Consider the following 27,741-nt stretch of genomic DNA (forward strand, 5'->3'; position numbering starts at 1 on the left):
ATTAGTCTTAGTGGGATACCCACTAACCTTTGTTTGATAGTGCTGTATTATTAGTCTTAGTGGGATATCCACTAACTTTTGTTTGATAGTGCTGTATTATTAGTCTTAGTGGGATATCCACTAACTTTTGTTTGATAGTGCTGTATTATTAGTCTTAGTGGGATACCCACTAACCTTTGGAGATTTTCTACCGACTCTCCACTCTATATAAGGGGAGGTCTTTGAAATAAAAGATAAGCAAGTTTCTCTAAGAAAACTCTCTCTCTTCTACACTCTCTTATGGCTTTCTAACTTTCTCATTTCTCTTCTCTTGATCCAATGGCAATGTTCTAATAGTTGCTACGATCTGTTTCTGGTGTAATCCAAAAGAGCTAACTCAGCTAATTTAAAGATCCAAAAGAGTAGAAAGACCCCCATGGCAAGAGGCCGCTTGTGTCTTAACTTGAGGATCTGTCCATGCTTTGAGTTTACAGCATGAGGATTATGCCATGAACAGCTCTCGGCTCCCTCTGTACCTCCCATATGCCAGTGCTTGCTATGATGACAAATTCAGTATCACTGTCAATCTTTTCTGCTCCAATCACAAGCTCCGAGCCTTTCGACTCTTTACTGCCTCCTGCTTTGCTGAATTTCAGTGCCAACATGCCTGCTTAATTACACAGACACAACAGTTCACAAGTACAAATCGTAGCCATAATTTTGATACCATCATTGTCAACACATGATTGATACATCATCGTGTGATAGCCATTAAAGTTATTTGAGCCAACAGCTGCATCTTCGTATTTGATAAATAAATAAAGCTTTACCAATTAATGATTGTTATGTTTGAAGCTCAATTAGCTGCTATAATGCGAAAAGTTCCGATAAAGCTAATCCAAAGAGCGCCAGAATAAAGCTTGCATTTGCACTAAAACTAGTGGGTTATTATTAGAGCAATGTGGAATTTGCTATTCACAGACCTATCTGAGTTGGTTCCATTAAGTTCCTGTTTTTTTGGATATTCAAGGAACTCAGTGTTTTAGGTTGTCATTAGAATTTAAAAATAGATGGGAAGAGGTGAAGGTGTCCCATACCAGGAAAGAGTCTGCGAGACCAGTGTCTTTTGGTTGTTTCCTGGTGCTTACTCCTCACCTGATGAGCCACACCATCTCTGCAAACCACAACTCTATAGTCACCCATATTGGCTATCACAAGTTTCTCGCCATTAATCACCATCACAGATGCTGAACCCACTCTCCATGTCTCATCTTCTGATTTCGTCGTCTCCTTGATCTTCGCTCTCGCTCCGAGATAAGCTTTCCTCATTGTCTCTTTACTCTTTCTTCTTATTTGAGACTGCAAGCAACAGTATGAAACTACAAAGCTATAGACGGGCATTGCACCTGCTAGTACTGTAACGACTCTTTAAAGCAAATTCGAAAAAAGAATGATGTATCTTTGAAGCCTGCTGCGGCTTTAGCTTCTATTATATCAATATTTAATTTCTCATTGCAGCAACACCATCGTTGCTGCGGTTACTCCAATATTTTTTCGAGATAGAAATTCCAAAAATAAATATAAATGCCGGTATTGAAGCCACCTCTTTGGGGTTTCTATCAAACAGATGGGATTGGAGGTACTTGGTGACTCCATCGCCAATTCGAGCATCAAAGACACCGAAAAGCCACAACTCCAGCTCCTGAATTTGCTCTCTTTGAACTACAACTGAAGCGGAATTTGAATAATCTGAGCCTCCTCCAAAGGACTGATCCTCAACAACATGATAGCCATGAAATATTGGCATCGCCCATGATGGCTTCTTTGTCATATTAGACGTTCTTTTCTTGCCTCCATCTCTTATGAGAAAACGTTTAAGCCGAAATGCCTTTTTCAACAAAAACACATTAACAGTCGTTCACCATGGCTTAACGATATCAAAAAAATTTAAACTTCATATAATATTTTTTCATATACATATGTATATAGGAAAATTCAATATTGGTATTAATCATGAAACTGTTTCTAGCACTAGAAAAGCAATCGAGAACTCGTCACCTTTTTCTTTTTTAACTTTTTCTTTTGTCCAAAATGGAGAAACAAAATGGAAATTATTAGCATGTGGGGAAATTTTGCAACATTAGAAAGAACACTCTTGATTATAATCTAAAAAGATTTGAGTAAGATGCATATGATCTTGATAAATAGAAGAGAAGCATAAGCAGAGAAATCATAGGCATACCTTGAGCTTGAGATGAAGATCCTTAAGTCCCATATTTATCTCTCAGAATTATGATAACAGACCCTTTGTAAATAACTTGAGTATAATAGTTTTGAAGAAGACAATCAGATTAAACAGAAAGGAGGTGGGGTGAGAGAGAGTCTTATTTGGTAAAGGAAAGTTTAGAGATGTATAAAATTATGGTGAGGAATTTAAGAGAGAAGTTTGAAGTCAATAAAAGTCTAAAGCTTTTGAGTTTTTCTTTTAGGTCAATGGGAAAAATTGATTGACTTTGATTGTATTTGTTGAGGAAAATTAAGCATGTAACAGTCTTTTTCTACTTCCTTCTTCTTTTTTTTTTTTTTTAATCTTTCCTTAATTAAAACAAAAAAAAAAGTCAGGTAAATACTCACCCACCCAGTAAGTGACTTTGAATAGAAAATTATGAAGAAAAAAAAAAAGAAAGAAAGAAAGAAAGAGTTGTCTTCTCAATGTCACTTTGGTAAGTCGTAAATAGGATACCAAATACCTCCACTTCGAAATTGGAACCCTCAATGTCATTAGCGTTTGACTCTGTGTTGGCAACATAAATTGCTTTCTTGGCAATATTAATTATGATAAGTTTAAAAAAGGAAAAAAAGGAAAAGCTTGAAATATATTTTTAGAATTGATAAAATTTAAATTCTAACATCTATTCTTAAAATCCAATCATGAACATCCACAAATTTTATAAATTATATTAAACGACATATTTGTGTTGTCTTTTCCATGTAATTCTTAGCCTATTGAATTTTAAACACATCCCATCTTTTTTTCTTTGCCAGAAATCACGATTCATAAAAAATATGATTCTACGCATAAAACTAGACTGGCATTTAATTGTAGCGATGGTTTTTCTTTCTGGGGTTCTGGTTAAATGTGTAGGCGGATGTGAGGGATGAGTTTAGTAAACTCGTAAGTAAAGTGGATTAGTCTCTACGCATAAAAGTAACCTGGCATTTGTGGTGAAATGCTAACTAAGCAAACCTAAGCTATAAGAAACACCATCAATGCTCTTATTTACGTTTCTCATTGTTGATTCCATGTGTAGTCTATAACCCGGCCACATTGTTTTATTCTCGTTACTTTATATATGCTGGTGCATGTAAAAATGCTAGACATCTTATTATTTTTTGTTTTATATTTTTATAAAATTATTCTTGATTTTAAAATATTAAAAAATAGTTTTATAAAAATAACAGATGTCACATTAAATAGATAAGAAATGAGATGAAAAATGGTAGGCTATGCATGCAGCATTACTCCTGGGGCATGGCATGTGCAAGTGCACAATTTAAGCCACCACAAAAGAAGAAAAAAAATGTTTGATCGGAAAAGAGTTTGCCAAGTTAGTGTTGGCTCAAAGGCGTTGGTTGCATATGCAACCATTCGCAAGAGATACAATAATAAGCAATTAAGATGGAGAAAACAACAAAAAAAAAGACACTTCACCAAATTACCAACCAATTCTATAAAAGCCATAGTCATGCTAAATTTGGTTTTAGAAGAATACGGGCGAAATTTAATGAAGGAAATATAAGATTAGCAGCTTTAAAGATTACTGTGCATGTCTTTACATTACATTTTACAATGTGATGGCTCTAAATCCTCTTTGCCAAATGCAATGGTAATGCTGTTTTTGTTATTAATATAAAACCTTGGCAATGATAAAATAAATAAATAAGCATGACTTTTTTTTTTTCTTTTTAATTGTTTTATAGGTTTATATAGATTTAGAGGAGTTGTTTTTATTCCAATGATATTGCTTAACCCGTTTTGAGCTTTTAATAAAATATAATTTTGTTGATTTGGCATGCCTCATTTATCAGTTATAGTTACCCCTTGAACAAATAGTAAGGCAATTGTTAAGCTCAGAAAACAATTCAAGGATAAATGAAAATATTTGACCCATTTCAGCCTTGGGTAGCAATGGAATTACTGCAGTTCAATACAAATACAGATGAGAAAAGTTCGAAGTTACATGCTCTTTTACAGAATCAAATTAGCCAAAATCAAAATAGAACAGTTGTATTGTTAAATCAGTCATGCCTTAACCCATATTCAATTCGTGCCAGTTTCACAAAGCAATGACCTTCTACAGACCATTTCAATTAGAGCACAGGTAAAAACATAGCAAAGAAAATATTTTAATCCCTTGAAACATTAAGCATTGCTGGTTGTGGTTATAGAATACGTCGGTTCAACAAGCCTCACTCCACTGATCTTTTAATGTAACCCAAGAAAATAGACAATCCATGAAATACCACATAAGAATGAACATAAAGTATCAAGAACACGCTGTCAAAGCAAAGGTTGCACAATGGAGCTCACTACAAAATCTGTGAAATAATGAAAGTTTTCCTTAAATTTCTTCTCAATCTCTAAGTAAATAGGAAAATAAACAAAAGATAGAATCCCAAAAGAACAACTTGAGGATATTGATAACAAAATTGAGAACTACTTAAAAAGAAAACTTTTTTAGGCTGCAGTCTCTTTCTTCAGCTTTGCAAGCTCTTGCCTGATCAATCCACCCCTCTGCATATACATGTTTAGAAGTTAAACCTAGCCCGAGTAAAAACATGGTAGCAAATTTGTGCTACTACTATGGGAACCAATAAGCTTATAACCCATATAAACTAAATAAAATAGCATGTTAAACGATAAAGTAAACCAATTCAACTTCTGGGCTATTGTAAAGAGAATCACAATATAACGTAATCACAATAAAAATAGACCAACCTTGATCTTAGCCAACATCAACTTGAACCTGTCAAAGTCATTGAGAGCTGCCCTTCTCTTCTGGACAATCAGCTTTCTTCCCCATGAGCTACTCTCCCACTTGTTCTTGACATCTGAAAACTCAAACACAATTAAATTACAATCTTACATCAAGACCAAAAAAACACATTCAACTTTGTACAAGGATGGCCAGAGCATACCAGCTTTCTCCATAGCTTCAATGAGATTCTTCTTCTTTGGGACCCTGTTAATGTCAATCTTGATATCAGTGAGTTGAAGCCTCTTGAAATTCATTTGGCTCCTCACCATATCTGGAGCATCAACAAGAGCCTGTGACAACCATCCAAAAACTTCTCAATAAAATTACCAACAAACAAAACACAAAAAACAATTAATTAAGACCCTCCAACACAAAATGAGCACTGTCATACAAAATGATTCATATACGAACACTTGTCAGAAAAGAAAATAAAACATTATCTCAGGTAAGGCTATACAAAAATACAATTTAAGCAAATCTTACATAAGCATTTAATAACTTTATATAACCCCACACAAAAATTTACTTAGAAGCTAATCAGCAAAAAATTCCTAATACACTTCATTATTTATTAAATTTGCAAAACTACTTGCTAAATTGTTTTAGTTCAGTTCTATATTTTCTAAAATTTAAGAACAATGAAACAAAGTCCAAGCAGCATCCCATTAACATGTAAAAGAATAATACAGCTGCTCTAAGCAAATTAATTAAGCATATCACAGTTTGATTAATCATAGCTAAAACTCTAATTATTCGAAAAAGACAGGTACATAACTCATAACCCGGTTAACGATTGATTAGAGAAATGCGTATAAACAACTACATACTCGGTTCTGGTCAATGACATCGACGATAACGACGAGCTTTCCATAGTCCTTGCCGTAGTTGACAAGTGCTACCCTTCCGATCTCTACGTATCTCTTGAACGGCTGCAAAATAACATCGCCATTTAAAAGACAGAATATTATAAATTTGAAGAGAAAAAAATCAAATGAAATAAAATAAAAAGAGATCACAAAGAACTCACCATTTTGGAATTGTGTGGTGGTGTGCGAGTGTGGAAGCAGAAAGTATTGAGAGAGGCGGAGAGTAATGGAAGAGGAAGAGAAATGAGAAGGGGTTAGGGTTTATTTTTATATGCCGTGTTTTTATATAGAGGGTTTTGGACCGTCGGATCTAGGGTTTTTCTTTTCTTTTTTGCTGTTCTTAATTTTAATGGGTCGGGCCATGTTGCGTAGTGCTTGGACAAGGAAGTTGCTTAGCGAAACCCAGATTTGGCCCAATCTCACTCCCGGACAGGGAATTCCACTTTTAATAATCTCTATTATTATAATTTATTTTATTCCATTAAGGCATCTATTTTTCTTTTTTGGAAACAAATTAAGGCATTTAATTTATTTATTTTTCTTTTAACTTATTTCAATATTTTAAAAAATAATATGTATTAAATTATATTAGAAAGAGAGAACAAATAAACTATTATGTTTCTTTAAAAAATATTACCAATATAATATACTATTTTGCTGATGTAAATAAGTAGGGACTTTGCTAAAAGCTTAGACGAAATTGAAAGTTATATAATATTTTTACTCTAGCTTTGGATTTTAAATATTGCTATTTAAAATTGTTAACTTGAGAATTATGTATTTTTTTTATAAAGAAATAAGTTTCAATTTACCTCCAAACTTACTAAAAAGATAAATCCACCATTTTGATCTTTTTGGATCAATTTAGCAAATAACTTGTCATCTTTGGCTCAAATAATCCCTATTTTAGAAAATCAAAATAGCGTGTTTTATAAATTTCCTATTTTCGAAAATCAAAATAGCGTGTTTTATAAATTTCATAGTTGTATTAATTAATATTAAATTCAATTTTCTTTTCACTTCTTCCTCTTCTTTAATCACAAATCACTCCACTTTACCATCCATGAATCAACCTAACAACATTCAAATTAATTTGAAATCAACACCTAGAATCAGTTCAAGCTAATGTCCTTCTTTATTAATAGAAAAATCGATCTTAAAATCATCAACACCTATTGCCATCTCCTTCTCAAAATCACCACCATCTCTTTCATTTGCATTGTCAGGGAGGAGAGGTAATAAAGGAGAAACGGTTATGCACTTGTTTCTCAGAAATTTATCCATGCAATTTCTCCAAGATTTATAATGACATCTAAAGAGATTAGCGTGAAGCCTTTTAACCTTATCCCCTTATACATTCATAAAGCAAACAACTCCACTTAAAGAAGTCACTAAGAGGTGTAGTGATGATTTTCTCATAAAAGGAAAATACAAATGGGTCCAGATTGTAACTTTAAGCATAATTTACTAAGTAAAGGTGAGAGTAATAATAGTTGGTAGCGGAGAATTTTTGTGGTTGGTTTGGATTCAATTCTTGTTATTTATTGATTATTTTGATTCATTTTTTTATGTTCTTGCTGTTGATGTTGTTTTTGATATTGTCTCACCTTCCAATATGAGACAATATGTTACATAAAAAGCCTTAGAATTCCTACTAGATTAATTCTTAAATCAGCAATAGCATATTGTTAACAATGCTTGGAAGGAGAAGATGATTTACCATGTAAGTCTTCCTTTAATACTCTGATATATGAAGGCTTGATTAGCTTCAAGTACTTGTACATAGCTTGTTTCGAAATCATTCAGTCTTGTGCTTTTTTAACAGCAGCTGAAAACATGTTAATATGTCACACTAAAGAAATGGAGAGGAGGGACGAACCAGGCCACATCTTAAGCTTTCATTCGTATCTTAAGCTTTTATTTGTATGCTGGGTGTGTTTGGTTCAGTTGATGAATATAGCTTTGGTAGGTACCGATAGTTGATGGTACGATAATTAGTAGCTAATGACTAATAATATAAATTAATAAAAATAACTTATAATAATTAAAAATATTATAGTTAATTTCTTTAGATTAATTGTATTTATTATTAAAAATATTTATAAAAATTATTTTAAAAATAGAAATTTAAATTTAAATTCTAGTAATAAAATTTTGAATTTCAAACACCATAATTTTAAATATTATAATTATATAACTATTAAGAATAATTTTATAATAATTATTTATTTTAAAATATAAAAATCTAATTATATGAAATTAATTTAAATTAAATTATTGTTAATAAGTCTTAATAAGGATAACATTGTCCAAATAAATAAGAAAATCAAAGCAACTATCAGTTGATAAGAAAAAACTTTAAAATAGAGCGGATACAATCAGCAATTGATTGGGATTAGATCAGCTATCAACTGTTATTTTTTAAGTCTTTACTAGACGTTTTAATATAGTTAATTAATAAGAAACAACTATCAGTTGCATCAAACTTCTAATAGATAGTTCTTTTTTTCTTACTACCATACTGCTGTCTTAGAATCTTAGACTTGTTGTTTATTTTAACATAAAATACTACTTTGTATAATTTTGTAGTGCAACAAATGGAAGTTCTTTGTTTGTTCATTAACAAAAAATTTAGTATTACAGAATCATATATATATATTTTTTTTAAAAAAAATCTTATCTTGAGGCATCATTAGTCTATCTTATGGCATCTACAAAATAGAGCGGTCTGCCGATATTACTTGTTTATCCTAACAACATCAAGAATTGATGCTTTCACTTTTGAATTTCTTCCATATTGAACCTTTTTTTATCAAAAACTTTATTCCCAGTTCAAAGTTGAGGTTACGTAATCATTTCCATGGGAGCGTGGGACTTCAACCCTCTGAATTGGAACTCGTACGAAAACGATTATAGAATTTGTTATAGATTCAAGAATTTTAATTCTATACTTTGGAATCATTGAATTGCCCTGAAAAGATATTCTCATTAATATATTATAACTATCTGATATACATAAAAAAGACGTCAATATTTTGACATTGCAGCTTTCGATATTCTTTACAAAAGCGAGGGGCATGCATATGCAGAAACTTGAAAAAGTAGAAGGACAGATATAGAAATAACAGACAGGAATTTGTTGAGGGCTAATTGTAATAGAGTGGTTAATTGTTTACCTTATAATGTAGGAGGCTATACATGATTTTCGACTCACAACAATTCATTCCTTCAAATAATTTAATATCTATAACACATGTTAATAAAAATCGACATTTGTACCCAGCTGTAACTGGGGCTCCGCCCCAGGAATAGGGATATGCTCTCGACTATGGAAGACATCATACAATGATAGCTAAAATGCAGGTTCTTTCACCATCGTCCACCCAACATTTGATTCCCATCTTTGCCCTCGTGAGCCATTGAGTTGTTCATATGCTGTCACTAACACTATAGAAAGAATAGATTATGCCTAGTATCTTTTTTTTTTTTTGGAGAAAAAGAGGGAGAACGCGACCAACAGTTGCGCGAACAACTCAAGCCCGTCACCGTAACACCAATCTCGAGACCAAAAGAAAAAATTCAACCAAGGCGAAGAAATATTTTTAAGAAGCCGTCCTTCTAAGAATTAAATCGAAAATTTGAAGCGGTTTGGTGAAAGCCATCCCACCATGCTACCACCTTTGGTGGTGATTACACTTAGTATCATTGATGCTTTTTTTTTTTCTTCTTTTCCATTTTAATTTTTTTTTCACTAGATATAAATGTAACACAGCATATTGTAGGAAGGGTATCTTTCAAGGCTAAATACATGATTTGTTCCTGTGTTGTCTCTCGTCTCTGGAATTTTAAACTTCAATCAGCAAAATAGGTTAAGAAGACCGATCCCAAAGTCTAGTCTCCATACAGATATTCTTCCATAATCACCATCCAATTTTGCTTCGTACATCATTATGCATGCCAATGACCCCAAGCTCATACATATGATTTTGATTCGATTATTGGAATAATAGAGCCAGCACTTATGGTAGTGGCAAATAAAGCATGATTAGAATCCAATGTGAAACATGTCTTTCTAAGGAATGGAGGAACTTTCTATAAATGTTTTGGGAATAAAAAATATATTTTAGGGAATTAGTCTTTATAGCTTAATCCATTATCGGCTTCATAAAATTAAAAAGAGACCATTTAGGGTGGTGACCTAATAGTAAAAGTGTTTTAATGGAACTATAAAATTCTGGGTTCAAATCCTAAAGAACAATTCTTAAAGCATTTATTCCTTGTAGAAAACTACTAAGCTCCATCTTATGCTACCTGTGACTACCCAATTTATAAAAAATTTGGACCATACATATATATCTTGACAATTATCATTTACAATCTAATATATTGCCCTCTCCATCATCTCAATCATTATATTTACGTTTTGGATAATATTATATTCCATTTTTCTTTTTATAAAATTTTAATTATCTAAAATGAGTTATTGAAATTTCTCTAAACTTTTAAAATTTTAATTTTTGGCATAAATATTGGATATTATAATTATATAACTTTCAAAAATGAAAAATAAAAATTTTAATTTACACTAATGATTTACTTATGCATTAAATATTGTATGGCTAATGTTATTATTTGATATAAAATGAATTTATAAGATTAATAAATTTTTTAATATTTTATGAGTATTTATTTTATTTTAGAATATAATAATAGTTTTAAAATATTTTTAATTGACTTCCTTTGTATAATCTTATTAATGCACTAAATGTGAAGATGACTTTAAAAAATTTACTAATTGAATTATTAATTATGTAAAATTAAAATGATAAATATAATTAATATGCTATTGAATAATAATAAAATATTATTTAATAAAAAATAAAAAATAATAATTAAAATGCTACTTTATAAAATTAAAATTATTTTTCATTATTATTATAAACATATAAATTATACATTAGTATAATATTAATAGGTAAAAAAACAAATGACATGCTATCTCTATATATATATGTTATCGCACTAAATTGGCAACCTAAACCAAAATAAGTAGTTAAAATCATAAAATGAATGACCCGAAATCTGTATCTGATACGTGTAGAAATTTCAATTTAAATCTAGTGGTGTTAAGCCGCGGAATCAAGCGTACTTAGATATATAAAGCAAGAGCTAATACTTAATTTGGAATATTCTTAATTAATATCATGCTATTGAAGTTGGCCATTTTGCATGGTGGGGACTGCAAACGAATAATCATTTCTTGTCCTAATTATATTAATATGGAAGGCATTCTGTTGTTGCTTTTTTTGCCCAATCCTTTTCAATTCTATTTCCAATTAAGATTCATGTATTTCTAGAAATATTTTTATTGATTTTACCTTGTTCTCCCCTTTTTAGGCTATAAATATCCCTCTTCTCTTTGAAACAGACCACCAAAAAAAGAGGTGAAGAATGGGAGAAGTAGAAGTAGAAGGAGGAGAAGTGACTGCTGTGCAAGAGAAAGTGTTGGACATTAGTCTCAAGGATCTTTCAAGGAAACTTGAGGAATTTGCTCAGGCCAGAGACTGGGAAAAGTACCATAGTCCAAGGAATCTTCTTCTTGCTATGGTAATTAACTGTAATCACAATCTTTCTTGCCACTTGATTTTTTTTTTATTTTCCATGTGTACATATCCTTTTATGATTTTCGTATGTGTATGTTCTTAATTCTCACACGTGATTCGGGATGCTGCTGATTTGCTTGGTCTATTTTTGTGAATCCTCTTTCCTCTATAAATGTTTAGCAACATGCACTCTGCCGATTTTATGGTCCGAGTTTCATCAGAATGATTCAGACGATGTCCTTCCAAAGCTAAGTTTATATGTTTATACCATTAGTTAGATAAAAAGACAAGGTACAAAAGTATGCACAATTAAGACATGTTATAAAGACATCTAAGAACAAGTGCTATTATTATTATTTGATCTTGATAAATTGATTTATCTTTGTGTATATATGATGGGTTAATATAACAGGTTGGAGAAGTAGGAGAGCTATCAGAAATATTCCAATGGAGAGGAGAGGTGGACAAAGGTTTGCCAAATTGGAAAGCATCAGACAAGGAGCATCTAGGAGAAGAGTTGTCTGATGTGCTGCTTTACCTCATTAGATTGGCTGATATTTGCGGCATTGATCTTGGCGATGCTGCTGCCAAGAAAATTGTCAAGAATGCTATCAAATACCCTGCTGATAAGATATACTGAAAAACAATTTACTCCTTTCTTTTTTCTTTTCTTTTTGAGGGGTAAGGATTTGTTTTACTTGTTCTTGCTTGGTGAGCTTGAAGAAATCATAATTTTGATGGAGTTTTCATAGTGAACTTTTAATAAAGTAGTAGACTTCGCCTTTGCTGAGCATCTTTTGTGAAGTTTGTGAGATTTTCATATGCCTATATTATTTTTTGAAGCCAAACAGGCCAGCTACAAAAGGTCCAATTAATGGACCCTATTCTGGAACTTTTCCCTCGGATGTTCTCTGTCTTTGATTAAAAAGATTTGCCTTTAATCGGAATTAATTTCAATTTTTTAGTACCATATACAAAAAAAAAACCTTACTCATGATGTACAGCAGAGGGTTGGGCAAAAAAGAACATAGTACCAAGTACAAACGGGGGCGAAAGTGTCAAAATCCTTGTGTATAAATTTAATTTGTTTAATTCCTTTTATTTTAGCCATTCCATTTTATTATTGGGACGATAGTAATTTGTTGCTTATGCTTGGTTGCAGAAATATAACTAAAGTTCTGAGCCAAGGCATTTCCCTTCTCCTTTAACTACTTATGTTAATTAATACTATAATTCACAATTCCAATCTGGAGTAACTAAAATTTGAAATTTTAATTTTGTTCTGCAATCGAAAAGCCTGAATTCCATATTCTATTATGTTGTGTCTCTTATTTTCTTTTTTTCTTTTAATGAAAATAATGCTCATTCATTAAAAAAAATATTAAATTAATTGAGATACATATAAAATTAAATCTATTTTCTCTCTGGAAAAGAAAATTGCTTCATAAATTCTTAAAAAAAATTGGACTCTATATTATGCAATAAAAGATTCACAAATTTCCTTATAAAATAGAATGAAATCAATTAATCGCTTTTTATATTTATGAAAGATCAATCTAAAATAATGTTTATATTTATTACAGACAGATAGGAGTTTGTTTTTTACAAATTTATTAGGTCGACGTAAGAATTCCTTCATGGACGACAAACAAACAAACGACCTGTCGTTGACTAACTAAATTAGTCCACTACGGGTGTTAGTGAAGAGCTGGAGGGCTGGAGCGGACGTGAGACCAAGTAACCGGCACGGCCGGTCACACTCTAATTAAACTAAAATTCAAAAAGAATCTAATTCTCACTTATTTTCACCTTTCGAAATTCCATCTCCGTCTTCCATTGCATTTCTGATTCCATTATTCACTCATCATCCTCTTCAATTGTCTATCTTCAACTTCTTCGATCTCTTCTACGGTACCGTTTCACAGATCTCTTTTTTTTTTTTTTTATCTGCAGACTCTGATCTTTATAATTGGTAACAGATCTGATCAATCCAATGCTAATTTTGAGTTATTCAGCTTATGATTTATAAATTCTTGTTTTTGTTTCTGAAGAATAGAGAAAAATTAAATGGCGAGTGAAGGAACAGTGTTTACACCATCACTAGAAGGAATGAAACATGTGAAATCTGAACAAGGAGAGATGCTAACAAAGCCTTTCTTGGATGTCTGCAAGTTGATTTTGCCTGTTATAGGTTAAAATCTCTCATGATTTTACACTTTCTTTTATTTCAATTTCATTTGCTAATTCATAAAAGTTTGTATCTTGAATATATACAGATAAGTTTGGAGCTGCTATGGCACTTGTAAAATCTGATATTGGTGGTAACATAACGGTAAAGACAGACTCTTTCTTATTGTAAATGGTGTTTATGCTAGAAAAAGAACAAATAACTGAACTTTTTTGTTTTTCTTTTAATTATTTAGAGATTGGAAACTAAATATTCTTGTGATCCGACTAAATACACTCACTTGTACACTATGGTTCAAGAGGAGATTGACGCTAAGACAGCCAAAGGTTCTTCTAGCTGTACCAATGGTCTTCTTTGGCTAACCAGGTAATTCATATTTGCTAATGTGTTTGTCATTTGTTTAATTTGGGGCTGCTTTTTTGGCTTTTATCTTTGTTATAAATGATATAAGAAGATTGAAATGTATAATGCGTTTATCATTGTGGAATTAAGTGATGCTAAGATTTGTTGAGTGAAAAAATTGCTTAGGAGCTTTGTACATTTTGAGAAATCAAATGAAGTACAAGAAATGTTTTGAAAATCTTTTACTGGAATTGCATCGTTTCATTGTTGTTAAACTAGATGAAATCAATTGCAATTAAGAGAACGAGAAAGTAAGTGTAGAATTCTAACCTTTGATTGACATTTTTGGCACATTTATATTTTGATGTGAAACTATTTTGGTTTGTTTCCAAGTGACATTGGATGAACTGCAGGTAATTGGTTTTATTTTTATTCTTATGCAATTGACAGTCGCATATTCTCATAATCTTATTAATCTTTGAGAATTCCTCAGAGCAATGGATTTCCTGGTGGAACTGTTTCGTAATCTACTTGCTCATCAAGATTGGTCAATGTCACAAGCCTGCACAGATTCCTATGGCAAAACGCTGAAAAAATTCCATGGCTGGCTTGCAAGTTCAAGTTTCACTGTAATGTTTTCTTATTTTAGAGTAATTCACTGTAATGTTTTCTATTTCTGTGTAAATTGAAATTTGAAAATTTTCTTTGTCAAAGCAGATTTGTTTTATAAGGTGCCTTGCTTATTAGTATCACGACTTAACTGTTAACTGGCTCCTCAAGTGCATTTCTTGACATATGGTGATTTTTCAATCTAACAGATTTTCTCACCCTTAAAGAAAAGGAAAAATGAGGATGAATTCTAAAATGCCGAAGTTTAGGCAATTAAAGCAAGCGTTGCCTTTGTTTTCTGCTGAATCCATATCAGTCCTTTGTTACTCTCTTCTCTCTCCATCACTTGATCGGTTAATCAGCATATATGACATATTAAGGCTCCTTAATTATATTACTGGATGCTGTTCTGCAGGTTGCTATGAAGCTTGCGCCAGATAGGAAGAAGTTCATGGATGTGATAGCAGGCTCAGGTGATATTGCTGCTGACATGGAAAATTTTTGTTCGTCCTTTTCGCCATTTCTTCAAGAGAATCACAAATTCTTGGTAAGAAATTTTAGGAATTGAATGACTTAGTCCAAAATCCCTGATGATTGCTGCTTTCTCCTTGCCCTTTAATGGTGCAAGACTAGACAGCAAAATGCTTGATTTTGAATTAGCAGTACTTTTGAGATTTAAACTAACAGCAAATGTAAATGCCTTAAGGGACCAAATCAGTTAAATAAAGAGTAGGAGATCTATCTGTGGTCCTAACTTATAAATAATTGCACTGTTATTCTATTTAGAATGTATGACAAATGGTGAATTACGCTTGCCACTTGTGGAAAGACACGCACTTCTCACAAAAGAAACAAGAAATCTTGAGTTCAGAATTTGGAGGTGTGAGCCCAAGGGAAAGGACCGGAGAGTTTAGTAGATCAGTGGAGATTTTCCCCATTCTTTCTTTACCATGAGCTTGAAATACCAGCTCAAGTTTGCTGACCAAATCACATTGGTTGATGCAGGCTAGTATTGGCATGGATGATCTGAAAGCTTCATAGTGGAAGAGGCCTTTCTGATGCGCGGCAGTGGCTTTCTGTTACTTTTTGCTCATATTGCATTGGCATGTAAAAATAAAACTTAATAACAAAATTTGGTTTAACCATCTATTTCAAATTACACGCCGTATGCAGCTTATTATAGTAACTATTCCAATCTCTTAATCCAGTCATTTTGCTTGTTCTTATTGTACGGTTTGATTTGACTCTTGTCTTCTTTTCCACTTTCCGGTTTTTCAAATTGCGTCTTGACTATTTGATGAGAAGTAAAACACGCATGTCACTGTGGTCGAGAGTTTTGAGTTAGTTAAGAAATGCACGGTCTGGTGCTTGTGTGTGCTGACCCCTCAGGTCGAAATGGACAAAGCAGGCATAGATATACTGTCAAACCTGTGCAATTGAAAAGCCAGGCCTGCTTCCGCCCTTCATGTATTCTCCCTTTGTATTTATTTCTCAGGCCTCAGCGCCATTACAGAATTCTTTTTCAAAAAAAAACTCTTTAACTGTATTTGCATGATATATCACGGCACATTTTATAGAGATCACATATAGACCACTGGGATCTGACAGAACAGAACATGGTTATAGTGTTTTTTGTATTCTTAATAAACTAACTGTAGCGTATAATATATAGGTATGTATATTTTAATTCCACTACTTTCAATCCTCCACCTCCTCCTCTATTTAAATTAAAAAATAAAAGAAGTACTAAAATATAATGAGTCTGAGTTGGGAATATAGAACATTTAATTAAGAGGGAGGGGGGCTTGTCAGAACCATTGTTTGATAACCGCTTTTCCCGCGTTTTCATACAAGAAACACTGTATCCAATTATAGCAAAATAGGAATCGAGATTTCTGGTTTTCTCCCCTGGATTTTACCCTCAAAAATAGCTCATCTTCTACTCTTGATTTCCTACGCACATCTCTCGAATGGAAACCGCGTCTCCACCCGGCCGTCAATCTAAGAAAAAAAGAAGAAGCAAAACTCTCTTCTCTTTCAATTGCAAATTTGGCCTCTTCTTTCTTTTCACTTTAACAAAACAAGAAATTTAAAATTTTTATTTTTAATCTCTTATTACTCAAATTTAATTCAACGATACACATAGATAGGTTGCATGAAGATGACAATCTTATGGTTTTAATCCTTTTTTCCCTTCTTTTTTTCATATAATTTCTTTTTCCTATCCATTTCTGCATCGTAGAGTTAAAGCTATTTATACAGCCTAATTTGGCTGCATAAGAACAAAAGATGAAAGGTCTCTTGAGAGGTTTAAGATACATTTCACAAATATTTGGTATGTATGTGTCTGTGTGTATATTCCTTTTCTAAGAATGATCCTTTTTTTATTTTTCTTTTTATTGTTCTACGGAAAAGAAAAAAAATCCAAACTATGTACAGTTAAAAGTCTTTTCTTGAATTTTGCAGATGAGAAAGAACCAGAAATGGAAATTGGATATCCTACAGATGTAAAGCATGTTGCTCACATTGGATGGGATGGTCCCTCTGCATCTAAGCCAAGCTGGGTATGCTTCCTTTCGCCTCATTTGAGACAATTCATCTATTACAAAAACAAAGAGAAGAAGACATATCCTCTCGTTACCTTGTAGAAACTGTCAAAAATAATTGTCAAGCATTATATCTCTCCCATGTAGAAACTGCAATGTGAATTCATTCTATCCTGATATCTGCAGATGAATGACTTTCAATCTGCTCCAGAGATCTCAAATGGGACATCGAATTCTATGGAAGAAGTGAAGAGCCGTTCAGTACTTTCCCTGTCATCAGGTTTTTATTGTTTTCTGACAAGCATATATACGTAAGGATTTAAGAAGTCTGATCTTCATTACTAATGTTGCTTGCCTCCTGTAGATGCTAACCAGGGTGAAAAGCAGAAACGTAGGTCAAGACGTCAAACGAATGCTCTTGGGTCACCTCTTAACTCCCCAAATCGAAAAAGCAGCGATGGATCAAAGCATTCTAGGCGTCAAACAACCACTGGTATCGAGTCACCTTTAAATTCCCCACCCAAGAATTCTAGGCGCAACCGCTCTTCAAATACCTCAATGGATTCCCCAAGCAGGGATTCTGGCAGTGCTCGAGGCACAAGACGGCTCCAGACATCAGATCTTGGTGTTGAATCACCTGTCCGCGACCAGCCCTCCATCCCAAAACATACTCGTGGAAGAAAAACCAAGGAACCATCAAGATTTAAGGACAAGAACTCTTCACAGGACATGCTCCCTTCCTCTGATCGTGGACCTGAGGGGTCTGAATCCGTACAAGTGCAGGGTACAAAGAGTTACGCTAGCCATCTAACTTCAGTTTTGGAGTTATATGAAGAAGAGGTATGAGAGAAATTCAGTGATTTATAGATTAGAGATTGAACATTATGCTCTACTATGAAGGTTTTTCTTTTATAACAAAAAACTCAGTTGTTATTCTTTTATCTGTTGATATGTGTCTCCAAATCACGGACACAACAGGACAAAGTTTGAAGACAGGATAGAGAACTCAAGTTTTCCAAAATCAGATGCTAAGAATGAGAAAGTGCTGGTGGTTTGCAAGGGTGAACGAATTCATAGGCAGACTTAGTATTGTGAAGTCATACGGCGGATGGAGTGCCTCAGCGTTGCTCCTACATGCCCCAACTTTAGTCTGAGCGGAATTTGCAATTCACAGCAATCCAGCGACCTATTATTGTCGATAGGCTTTCCTAATCAGTAGAAATCAAAATATGACAGATAAACATATATGAAGCAATCTGTTATTGTTGGTTTGTTTTTTTTGTTTTTTTTTCCTTTTCCCCCCTCTTATTGTTATCATTTCTATATGTATCCTGCAAAGTGGAGAGCATTAGCAACACTGAAAGAGTGCATAAAATATGTAACCGAGTAATATTATTGCAGAACATTGTCGTATTTCATAAAAATAAAAATGATGGTACCAAAGTATAAATATGAAGATGATGGACTGTTCTCTTATTTCCAATAAAGAATAAACGAAACATACCAAGATCCAAGGATCAAAACAGGAAGAAAGATAGTCCATCACATAATTTAATATGTAACTCTCACTACCAACATTCACTTAACATAGATAGATATCATAATGGAATGACACTGATAACACAATGCTTTGTCATTTTCAATGTCGTAGTATTCGAGAGGATGCTTTTTTTTTTTTTTTTTTTTTTGTGTGAAGGTGACAATATTTCCCTCACTGGGTAATTCAATTTCTTTTTGGAGAGTAGACTCTAAAGAGATAAAGATGAGTTTCCTTTTTCCTTTTTTAAAAAGAAATAATTGTGAAATAGTTTATTTTGTTGTGGTGTGAAAAACCTCTTTAGAAATTCACCTGAAGAAAAGCTATTTAATTAGCTTTTCGTGTCTAGTAGAATTTTTTTATTATTATTATCTTGCTTAATTGGGTCGTTTAGTTTGTGAAAGAAAGTGATATTGAGTGTTTGTTAATGCAGTAGCAGTTTAGCTAGTTTGATGATTTGTTCAATGTAACCCTTTCCTTCTTTGAAAATAAATAAATATCCAATTTTATTCCTATATAATTTTAATCACAAAGTTGCAATTTATTGTTCCGATAATGATATCTCGTTTGTGATTTGAAATTCTCAATCCTGTACCTTTCATAGAAGCAATCACAAGATGAATTATAGTGGGCTAAGCAGACTTACTACTATTATATAATATATAGCATAGTTGCATTGCAATGTCACTTCACATATTAACAATTTCACAATTTAAGCATAAACAAAAAAGAGTACATTAGCATATATATACTCAGATCGCTAATGTGCAGATTCAACACCATAACAAACAGCTAATATCTTCTAAGCGTGATGAAGGGAGTGGAATTTAGGTGCTGAGCTAGTTTGGGTGATAAACCATCACATTGCACTGGCGAGCAAGAACTTGGCGTGAGTGGTAACTTGTTTTCGAGGGAAGCCAATGGCATTTTGTTTTCCAGGGGAGTCACTGGGAGTAGTTTGCTTTCCAGCGGAGTTGCTGGAACAGGGCTTAGTGGGAGATGATTTGCGGGTCGCAAGCAAGCAAGGTAACCATGAGACTGGTTGTTGCAAATGGGGAGTTTGATGGCATGGAGTGTTGATTCTTTCTCCTTTGGAACAGGTGCTCCAGTTGGATCCTGCAACAAAAAGAATACAGAAAGCAAAGATAAGAATTAGGCATGTTAACCATATTCCAAATGAAGTCTGTCTGAAAATTAATGATTCCTTAAGGAATATCAATTCAATGATATCTTACCCCAAGCACGATAAAACTGAACGGTTGATTATCTGCAGCAAGATAGATTTCAATCAGCTTTCTCAGATCAGCAAGTGTGGCATCCTTCACAACCTTAAGTGTGGTAATGAATTTGCCATTATTTCCTTTCGATGCCTCCCATTTCACATGCACATCTATCTGTCCATCATTGCTTTCTTTCGAGGGATTGTGATTCTCTTTTGAAGCCAATGTCATTATATCATATAGATTTTTCTGGATTGGTGAGTTCTCTTTCCCTGAATTCCTTATGGCACAATCCTCCCCAGGTGTCATTAATAGAGATGACTGAGGATTTTTCTGGATTGGTGAGTTCTCTTTCCCTGAATTCCTTATGGCACAATCCTCCCCAGGTGTCATTAATAGAGATGACTGAGGATTAGTGTCTTCAAACATCTTAGTTGCAGGCACTCGGGTATTACTGTGTTGAGAGAGCTCTCTGTAGTTCCCACAAAGTGTAAATATGTTCTGGATTCTTACTAGTCTAGAAGAGGATGCATCAGCATTATCAAATTCCTCTACATTTCTGCTAGAGGCTTCATATTTCTGAGGAGAAGAGGCTGCATCTGTATCAATAGTTATCCCAGAGCCAGAACCACCAACAATCCTCTTTACCTCTATTACTTCTTTTTCCTCTACCTCATCTTCCACTTTCTCTTTATGTTCCTCGTCTTCTACTTCTTCCTCCTCAAATACAGTGCTCAGACATACTTTACCACTATATGTTGTTGTAAAAGAGTTATGATCAATAACCTGATTCAAATTGTTTGAATGAGGATAGCTAGACAATGTTTGATTCCCATATAGAATAGATGATTCTTGATCACCCATGTCCAAATCCATCGATTTCACCATGTCTGCCCCATCATCAGCATAAACTCCCAACAGCCTTCTGGCAAAGCTACTTCCATCTATGTCTTTTGATCCATCATCCCTCGAACGGCACAGCTCAGATTCAATTTCCTCCAAGCGCCTTCTGAGCATTTCAACTTCTTGCTGCTGTTGCAGTATTTTCTCCTCCATTCTCCTCCTCTCCAATTCAACAAACTCTTCAGCCATTTTCTGACACTCCTCCAACTTCTTTTCCAATGCAACTTTCAAGAGCCTTGTGCGCTCATTCACCTTCAAGTTGATCTCCTCTTCACTTGCTACAGATCCTTTCCCTTCAATAAGTGCTCTCAGTGCAGCAACCTCCTCTTCTTTCTTTTTGAGCTGTTTGTGAGCTTCATTTCTTTCTTTCTCTCTGAGTTTGTTCTCCATCTGTAACTTATATATAAACTGGTCCATGGCTGCTATTTTGGATCCTAAGATTACTGCTGAAGAATCATCAGTGCCAACTTTATCCTTAGTGGGTGTATGAGGACCACGAACAATACACTTTGCTTTTGCTCCATATTCAAGGGTGCATATGGTCTTATGTATCTCCTTTGGGTCTGGACTTGCACACAGTATCATCAAAATTTTGGTTTTATCATCCTCAAAAGAATCCTAGACAAAAAGAGAGGAAAAAACTCGTGCATTAGATTCCAGACAGACTATGTTAACAAAGTGCTATGACCAAAATGAAAGAGAATTTACCTGGAGCAGCATAGTCAACTTGCTGTCTCTAAAGGGCACATGAGAATCTCCATTAGCAATAGATTCAACCACCCTTTTCAATGCTATATTTCCTTGGTTAATTTTCGCTGTCTGTTGTTGCAAATTAATAAATGCTATATCATTCTTCCTTCTTAACTTTAGATGAGAAAATTAAGGAAAGAAAAACCAGAAGGATGGGGGGGGGGGGGGGGGGGGGGAGGGAGAAAGTTAACCTGCATCTTTGCTTCAAAATTGTTTTGTCCTGCTGCTTCTATATTCTCTGAGCCTGCCATATCAACCAACATAAGCCGTCCCCCCACAGTTGGAACATCCAGGATTATCTGTACAAACAAGCAATAATAAGAGCATATGTTATCTTTCCTCAGAAGAGCATATCATTTTGGGTTAGTAAAAGAATTCAGTTGGACTTTGAACTAAGTTCCAAAAGAATCGTACCATGCAGTGGCTCCTAGAACTGCGGTCATTACAGAGGGTACTCTTAACTATCCTTCGCTTCTCCACTTTCTGAATCTCCTTGGAAATTTTTCCAGCTTCAGTCCCAGATATGTAAGTAGCATTTTTGGCCTTTTTTCCCATTACTTCAAGTCTTACCTGCAAATGTAGATTGCAAACTTAGAGCTCGCTTAGGAGAACATGAGGCCAGCCTAGAATTGCTATTAGTGTAGTGCTTCTCACTTCTTCAAGAAAGGGAAACTGAATTAAATCTTCTTTAGGACAATAGTTTCAACAAAGAGGATAACCTGAAACTTCCCATCAGCTAATATCACAAGCAACAAAATAAAGTTCACGTTCATTTTAATCAACCTGTCCCTATGAACGTCAAAGGTCACAGCTTTCTTGAAGCTCAAATTAGAAAGAAAGAACCCCAGTTTCTAGAAAGTAATCTTTCTTCGAATGGCAGCACATGTTATAACACAGATTGCTATCCCACCTAGACTTGGCAAATCAACACTGAATTCGAAGTCCCAACAGCAGCACATTTATGTGAAAGTAAAATGAATGAAGAACCAAAAGTACCCAGTTAAACATATAGGATCTAAAACAACATAATTTTGTACTTACTATAAAGAGATGAGCGAAACATTGCATAAGCAAACTCTATAGTTACCTTGGATGCGCTGCCACCCTTAGGCCAGCCAATTCCGAACCCACCACCACCACCATTACTTGACAAGAGATCATAAATTTCCTCATTGTATATCTCCAAAACAGTAACTTGCACAAATGCAGTAGACATCCCCAATCTCTCTCCATCACTCCCATCTTCTCCATCTCCCAATATATCCTTTAATGACTTGTACACAATCCCAGGCTGCTTTGAGCACCCAAACATAGTATGACTCTTACCCGAACCCGTCGGTCCATACATCATTATAGTACATTTATTACCCAGTTTAACACCATTAATTCTTGACTGGACGAACTTCTTGTAAAAGGAATCAAGATCTTCTTCCTCAGAGAAAGAAATCCCATCAAGAGAAAAATCTCTATACCCAATATCAGCACGGATCCGAAGAGTCTGGTTATCCGGATTTACTTGCAAGATTGATGAAGTGGGTTTTTCCCTTTTTTCTGGATAGTCACGTATTCTGCCAACAACTTCAATTGGGTGGTCTCCCTGTGTTGTTGGTTCTTTGAGTGTTGCATTTACGTTTGGAGATGGATGCGGATGCGGATGCGGAATTGGGGTTCTTGCTGAATTAAAAGTTAGACGATGTTTGGATTGTGGAGTCTTGAATATGTGAGTTTGGTTTAATTTTGACGAAGAAGAAGGTGTAGGTGCCATTTTTGGTTTCTTGGATTAGTTCAAGCTTCGACTTTTCAGGGCTTTTTAAAAGAACCGACCTCTAATTTTCTTCAAGAACTAAGTAGGAGAGAGAGACAAAGAAAGATCAGAACTTTGAGTTAAGGAGAAGAAAGAAAGAGAGAGCTGAAACAGCAGAAACGGAAAGAAAATAGAAAGGATTTTGAAATTAGGGTTTTTGAAGTTTAAAATTAGATATAGCCGTTGACATCCAACGGCTTTTTTTTCTCTCTCTCTCTTTATTTTTTATTTTTCCTTTTCTTTTAGAGGCTGATCTTATACAAACTTTACTATGTACAGGTTTGAAATAAATAGGCCCAATGTCTTGTGACCCGGCATCTCAAGTTGTTGCAAATTATGGCCACTTAGAAGAAGTTTAATTGTTAAAAAAATATTGATCAGAGAATTACTCACTGATGAAGCTAATTAGAAAATATACAGATAGTAATTGGTAGTTAAACTAGTAATCCAGTGATTAAGATGGCCTACGGAAAAAGACGTTACTAATAAATGTGAATCTTGCATAAAAATATGCCGGACACGAAAAGATATCAGAGACTATTCAATCAAGTCTGAACTTTCCCCTGCATTCTGCAATCGGAGCACAGGAATGGAGAAAAATAGTGAATATTTAATTAGATCTTTCTAACACCCTCTAATATCTCTAGCTAAAAGGTTTTAATGGGATGTAACAATTCACAATAACCAGCTAAACACCCTACAACACAGAGGTTCTTGAACCAGATAATGGCTTTGTTCCATTCATAATTTAAATGGCATCAGAAACAGATAAGAGTTCTCTGTTTATGTGTAGAAAATTTACAATTGTACAGCAGAACCCAAAAGGATGGGCAAGATGCTTTTGATATACAGACTTCCTCAAAGTTTCATGAGGGGTGTTGAAGAAACTGCACAGGAAAAGAAACTATGCAATAACAAAAACCCTCAGCTCCCCTCTGTCTCCTCTGGTGATACGAGTATCAGCATCAACATAGGTTACTTCGAAATCACCACTGCCAGTATTGGATGGAGGCCTTAATGCGTCTGGGATTCGAGGTATTTCTAAAGGAGGAAGTTGTGATAAGTTTCCGGTTGTCTTTACAGTTGTTTTCTCGAATGTTATTTTAACCTTGGCAGATCCTATTAGCAAGACAAGCAAGAGCATTCAGATACATTATATTTTTCTGTACTTTACTGGAAGGAAATATCATGCCAGTAACAGAATCCAAACAACTAATAAAACATTCAATAGACCTCTTGAAATAATAATAATAATAATAATAACAGCAACAAAACAATAGGAGAAATGTGCAAGAAAGACATACCTATGAGTTCAAATTTGTGGGCTAATGTGGCAGTAACTTCAACAGGTGGTAATGGCCATGGAGCACCTAATTGAAGCTCTACGATATTGTCGAAATCTTTGTTTAAGACATCAATGCGTTGAAAGACCTAATCAAGAAACCAAGATAAGACATTTACAAGGCAGGAAAACAATAAATTCAGTAATATTGCTGTATACAGTATTCCTTATATGTTGTTGGCTCATAGTGTCAGGCAATAACATTTTCAGGACTTCAAATTAGAGATACATTTGAATAAGGATTGACAGCATGCTACAAGCACATTTCATTGTAGGCTATGATTCACCAATCATCAAAATAAGAAACTTGAAGAACTGAATACTTGTCTAACTCTAAGACTCGAGTATCTACTTTCATGCACTGGAAACACCTCCAAATAAAAAGAGATTTCAGAAGTAGTGTTGGAAGTAACAGATAAATGAATGCTCCCAGCACACCTGGCCTAGAGTTATAGGAAGCAGCCTTCCAGTGGGAGGACCAGGACGACTTCCACCCAGGGTGCGAGAGGAGAATGCACTGCTGTATATCAGCTTCCATCTTCCTTGCAATTTATCAATATCATTTGAGAGATCTACTAGTCCTCCTACAGCTTCAAGCTCCTTGGCAGCAGCATCTGCCTTCTGTAGATCATCTTCACTAGCAGCTAGACCTCTGTTCAGACCAGAAACAATACTCTGCAATTGATCACCAACAAATCAAGATAAGAACCCAGAAGATAAAATATTCTCACATTTGTTGCAACCAAGATTTAGAACTGTCTACATTTCCGATGTTCAAGATTCAATTTCTATAGGACAAAAAATTAGGTACGCTAACAGGTATAATAACTACAAATAGCGCAACAAAGAATCAATATTTGTATGAACGCCACCATAAAAAGTGTTTACAGAATCTTCCCAAATCATACTGATATATTAAACAGCCATGGTTCAATTGATGCAGCTATAGGGGTTTAGGTTTCAACGGGACAATTCAAACACCCTTCCATGAAAAATTCAAAAAGAAAAAATTAGAAAAAAGGTTAATAAATTATCAAACACCTCATATAGTACTAAAAGTGGCCTTGACTTCCATGATCAGAATCATCTCTAACCTATACTTGTTCGCAAGTGAAGGCTGTTCTTACTAACTTATCTATTTTACTCATTTGTATCAAAGAATTACAGAGGCAGCAGCTGATTTCTGGAGTAAAGAAATGAGCTTTGTCAATTGCGGAAGGAAATAATGAATCCCAAACAAAGTATAAAAGTTAATAAAGAAATTTCACCACTCAAAAAAGAGAGGAATGAAATGGGGAAAAAGGATTGCATAGGCAATCAATCAAGTATATGCAACAGAATCATACTCAACATAGAATAGAAGCACTGGAAATCTGGAATTCACAAATTTACAGCCATGATGTCAGAAAATAAAGAAAGCAGCTAAGAAGAAAGTAACTATTCCAAAAAGAAGGGACTAACCAGCAACTTGAGCTTCAAAGAAGCAACGAGCTTATTATTTTCCCTTTCATTTCCAAAAGGAGGAGGAGGAGGAGGAGGGGGGGGGTCCAGGACAGGAACCTCGTCAAGAGCTGACTTAACAACAGGAAGACTTTTTCCGGTGTTATTGTTGATGTAAAAAAGACGGCGTTTGGGGAAGGCTTTAATAGTAAATGAAGAAGAAGAAGAAGAAGAAGAGTGATTGATAAATGAAGAAGAAAAAGAAGGTGGGTGAAGAAGAGAGGTTAGAGTATCCATTTTCTTTTCTCCTTTTTTTGGGTTCAATTTTGTGGCTAAAGAAAATCAAAATGAAAAATGTAAATATAAATAAGGAGGAGAAATGAATGGGGTTAGCTTTTGCTTTTGGAATCTGAATTCCTTATTTCCATGGCGGTGATGATTCGCGTGTTTCCTATTTTATTGTAGGGTTAATTACTAAATAAATCCAATTTTTTTTGCGTTTTCTCAATTTTATCTAAATCTCTTATTTCTTTTTATAATTTTACTCTAATTTGAAAACTTAATTTCAATTGTATCCAACTAGGTTAAATTAAGAATTTTAAGTTGTGTGTTTGGTTTACGTGTCTGTCAACTAGGAAAAATGAAGAGTATTTTCAATAATATCATTACTTACGTGGCATATAATATAAACCTCTTTTATGAAACTTTAAGCTACTGCGATCCTCACTCAATTCATGATATTCTTCAATCCAAAAATTAAAATTGATAATTGATAATAAAAAAAAAACTTTAAATTATACTCTCCTTTTTATTCCTGGGTAAGTCTTCCAGCGATATCCATAGCTAAAGCTCTTTATTGCCGACTTCTAAGGCCTCGTCTTCCTTTGCCAAATAGAGGCTTCCTCTGAGTTTCATGTCATAAATAATATACATAATTAAAAAAACTTATTCTTTTTCCAAGTGGCAGATGATGTGTCTTTTTTAGTACTCGTAAATACACGAACAGTTCTTATAGTACGAGTAAGTTCACCACGAGGTCGATCTCTCAAAGAACTATGATGCTACTTATTATAAAGACTATTATCAACATAAAATAATAAAAGTAAATCTAAACACTCTAAATCAATATGTTGAATGATAATATTTATAAAGTAAAGTAACTAAATAATAAATAAATATACAATGCAAATGTAAATACTTATTGATCTAAAACTATATACTAAAAACAGTATTTAATCTGGTCATTTACTTAATAATTTTTTTTTTATTTTAAGCTTAGATCTAATGAATGAGGTGATGATGTGACTTTTTTCCTAAATCACTCAAGCTAATGATGCAACTTAGGTTTCTTATACTAACATAGATTAAAGTAAATATGATATTTCTAATACTTTTAACCTAAATATTTTTATAACAAATATTATTACTAATTGATATGATAGTCAACCAATAATAATAGATAAAACTAATACATATATGAAGGTAAAGAAATCATTCATTAAATAAATAAATAACAAGGTTCGTACAAAAGTGAAAGGACTAAACTAAACACTTATGAAAACTAGCATAATAT

At 33.9% G+C, this 27,741-nt stretch overlaps 7 protein-coding genes across 11 annotated transcripts; 3 read left to right on the forward strand and 4 right to left on the reverse strand.

The window, feature by feature from the left end:
• Positions 1–467: 467 nt before the first annotated feature.
• LOC8263757 (putative protein phosphatase 2C-like protein 44) lies at positions 468–2,912 on the reverse strand. The gene is made up of 4 exons (XM_048379271.1): positions 2,222–2,912; positions 1,583–1,867; positions 1,077–1,338; positions 468–646 (listed from the first exon to the last, which is right to left on the reverse strand). Exons 1-4 carry the CDS (start codon positions 2,252–2,254, stop codon positions 468–470), a joined length of 759 nt encoding a protein of 252 aa, XP_048235228.1. The 5' UTR covers positions 2,255–2,912.
• A 1,667-nt stretch (positions 2,913–4,579) lies between these two features.
• LOC8263756 (60S ribosomal protein L14-1) lies at positions 4,580–6,204 on the reverse strand. Its single transcript, XM_002528784.4, has 5 exons — positions 6,046–6,204; positions 5,846–5,947; positions 5,179–5,308; positions 4,979–5,091; positions 4,580–4,774 (listed from the first exon to the last, which is right to left on the reverse strand). The coding sequence occupies exons 1-5, from the start codon at positions 6,046–6,048 to the stop codon at positions 4,718–4,720; spliced, it is 405 nt and encodes a 134-aa protein (XP_002528830.1). The 5' UTR covers positions 6,049–6,204; the 3' UTR covers positions 4,580–4,717.
• Positions 6,205–11,286: 5,082 nt separating this feature from the next.
• Positions 11,287–12,280, forward strand: LOC8263755 (dCTP pyrophosphatase 1). The gene is made up of 2 exons (XM_002528783.4): positions 11,287–11,491; positions 11,900–12,280. The coding sequence occupies exons 1-2, from the start codon at positions 11,336–11,338 to the stop codon at positions 12,125–12,127; spliced, it is 384 nt and encodes a 127-aa protein (XP_002528829.2). The 5' UTR covers positions 11,287–11,335; the 3' UTR covers positions 12,128–12,280.
• Positions 12,281–13,179: 899 nt separating this feature from the next.
• On the forward strand, positions 13,180–15,852 carry LOC8263754 (glycolipid transfer protein 1). 3 transcript variants are annotated; one of them, XM_002528782.3, is made up of 7 exons: positions 13,180–13,398; positions 13,539–13,678; positions 13,764–13,819; positions 13,911–14,041; positions 14,511–14,646; positions 15,042–15,173; positions 15,632–15,852. In XM_002528782.3, exons 2-7 carry the CDS (start codon positions 13,555–13,557, stop codon positions 15,665–15,667), a joined length of 615 nt encoding a protein of 204 aa, XP_002528828.1. In that variant the 5' UTR covers positions 13,180–13,398; positions 13,539–13,554; the 3' UTR covers positions 15,668–15,852. The 3 variants fall into 3 exon arrangements, with proteins under 3 accessions (XP_002528828.1, XP_015580639.1, XP_015580640.1); XM_015725153.3 differs by having other exon boundaries at positions 13,242–13,459; XM_015725154.3 differs by having other exon boundaries at positions 13,242–13,398; positions 13,544–13,678.
• A 139-nt stretch (positions 15,853–15,991) lies between these two features.
• LOC8263753 (CRIB domain-containing protein RIC5) lies at positions 15,992–18,596 on the forward strand. 2 transcript variants are annotated; one of them, XM_002528781.4, is made up of 5 exons: positions 15,992–16,961; positions 17,093–17,190; positions 17,359–17,452; positions 17,537–18,012; positions 18,151–18,596. In XM_002528781.4, the coding sequence occupies exons 1-5, from the start codon at positions 16,916–16,918 to the stop codon at positions 18,160–18,162; spliced, it is 726 nt and encodes a 241-aa protein (XP_002528827.2). In that variant the 5' UTR covers positions 15,992–16,915; the 3' UTR covers positions 18,163–18,596. The 2 variants fall into 2 exon arrangements, with proteins under 2 accessions (XP_002528827.2, XP_048234931.1); XM_048378974.1 differs by having other exon boundaries at positions 15,992–17,190.
• A 764-nt stretch (positions 18,597–19,360) lies between these two features.
• Positions 19,361–23,951, reverse strand: LOC8263752 (kinesin-like protein KIN-10A). 2 transcript variants are annotated; one of them, XM_048378973.1, is made up of 7 exons: positions 22,670–23,951; positions 21,997–22,152; positions 21,774–21,881; positions 21,541–21,651; positions 20,343–21,450; positions 19,945–20,258; positions 19,361–19,825 (listed from the first exon to the last, which is right to left on the reverse strand). In XM_048378973.1, exons 1-7 carry the CDS (start codon positions 23,345–23,347, stop codon positions 19,502–19,504), a joined length of 2,799 nt encoding a protein of 932 aa, XP_048234930.1. In that variant the 5' UTR covers positions 23,348–23,951; the 3' UTR covers positions 19,361–19,501. The 2 variants fall into 2 exon arrangements, with proteins under 2 accessions (XP_048234930.1, XP_048234929.1); XM_048378972.1 differs by having other exon boundaries at positions 19,945–21,450.
• A 146-nt stretch (positions 23,952–24,097) lies between these two features.
• Positions 24,098–26,554, reverse strand: LOC8263751 (plastid-lipid-associated protein 6, chloroplastic). The gene is made up of 4 exons (XM_002528779.4): positions 26,190–26,554; positions 25,167–25,403; positions 24,691–24,817; positions 24,098–24,505 (listed from the first exon to the last, which is right to left on the reverse strand). Exons 1-4 carry the CDS (start codon positions 26,463–26,465, stop codon positions 24,291–24,293), a joined length of 855 nt encoding a protein of 284 aa, XP_002528825.2. The 5' UTR covers positions 26,466–26,554; the 3' UTR covers positions 24,098–24,290.
• Between the last annotated feature and the right edge of the window lie 1,187 nt (positions 26,555–27,741).

This window comes from Ricinus communis, chromosome 9, assembly GCF_019578655.1.
Source record: "Ricinus communis isolate WT05 ecotype wild-type chromosome 9, ASM1957865v1, whole genome shotgun sequence".
Taxonomy (NCBI): Eukaryota; Viridiplantae; Streptophyta; class Magnoliopsida; order Malpighiales; family Euphorbiaceae; genus Ricinus; species Ricinus communis.

Bases quoted from the DNA above. Each gene is read 5' to 3' on its own strand.
- LOC8263751 (XM_002528779.4), bottom strand. From the start codon at position 26,465: ATGGATACTCTAACCTCTCTTCTTCACCCACCTTCTTTTTCTTCTTCA. The intron at 25,404-26,189 runs GTTAGTCCCTTC...GATCAATTGCAG, and splicing joins CTTTGAAGCTCAAGTTGCTG to AGTATTGTTTCTGGTCTGAA. The intron at 24,818-25,166 runs GTGTGCTGGGAG...TTTCTTGATTAG, and splicing joins TTCCTATAACTCTAGGCCAG to GTCTTTCAACGCATTGATGT.
- LOC8263755 (XM_002528783.4), top strand. From the start codon at position 11,336: ATGGGAGAAGTAGAAGTAGAAGGAGGAGAAGTGACTGCTGTGCAAGAG. The intron at 11,492-11,899 runs GTAATTAACTGT...TTAATATAACAG, and splicing joins GGAATCTTCTTCTTGCTATG to GTTGGAGAAGTAGGAGAGCT.
- LOC8263753 (XM_048378974.1), top strand. From the start codon at position 16,999: ATGATCCTTTTTTTATTTTTCTTTTTATTGTTCTACGGAAAAGAAAAA. The intron at 17,191-17,358 runs GTATGCTTCCTT...TGATATCTGCAG, and splicing joins CTGCATCTAAGCCAAGCTGG to ATGAATGACTTTCAATCTGC. The intron at 17,453-17,536 runs GTTTTTATTGTT...TGCCTCCTGTAG, and splicing joins AGTACTTTCCCTGTCATCAG to ATGCTAACCAGGGTGAAAAG.
- LOC8263757 (XM_048379271.1), bottom strand. From the start codon at position 2,254: ATGGGACTTAAGGATCTTCATCTCAAGCTCAAG. The intron at 1,868-2,221 runs GTATGCCTATGA...TTGTTGAAAAAG, and splicing joins ATCTTCATCTCAAGCTCAAG to GCATTTCGGCTTAAACGTTT. The intron at 647-1,076 runs GTATGGGACACC...GTAATTAAGCAG, and splicing joins GTCTCGCAGACTCTTTCCTG to GCATGTTGGCACTGAAATTC.
- LOC8263756 (XM_002528784.4), bottom strand. The intron at 5,092-5,178 runs GTATGCTCTGGC...TTGAGTTTTCAG, and splicing joins TGAAGCTATGGAGAAAGCTG to ATGTCAAGAACAAGTGGGAG. The intron at 4,775-4,978 runs GTTGGTCTATTT...ATGTATATGCAG, and splicing joins TGATGTTGGCTAAGATCAAG to AGGGGTGGATTGATCAGGCA.
- LOC8263754 (XM_002528782.3), top strand. From the start codon at position 13,555: ATGGCGAGTGAAGGAACAGTGTTTACACCATCACTAGAAGGAATGAAA. The intron at 13,679-13,763 runs GTTAAAATCTCT...GAATATATACAG, and splicing joins GTTGATTTTGCCTGTTATAG to ATAAGTTTGGAGCTGCTATG. The intron at 15,174-15,631 runs GTAAGAAATTTT...TGGTTGATGCAG, and splicing joins AAGAGAATCACAAATTCTTG to GCTAGTATTGGCATGGATGA.
- LOC8263752 (XM_048378972.1), bottom strand. From the start codon at position 23,347: ATGGCACCTACACCTTCTTCTTCGTCAAAATTAAACCAAACTCACATA. The intron at 21,882-21,996 runs GTACGATTCTTT...TTGTTTGTACAG, and splicing joins GTTCTAGGAGCCACTGCATG to ATAATCCTGGATGTTCCAAC. The intron at 21,451-21,540 runs GTAAATTCTCTT...CTTTTTGTCTAG, and splicing joins AGTTGACTATGCTGCTCCAG to GATTCTTTTGAGGATGATAA.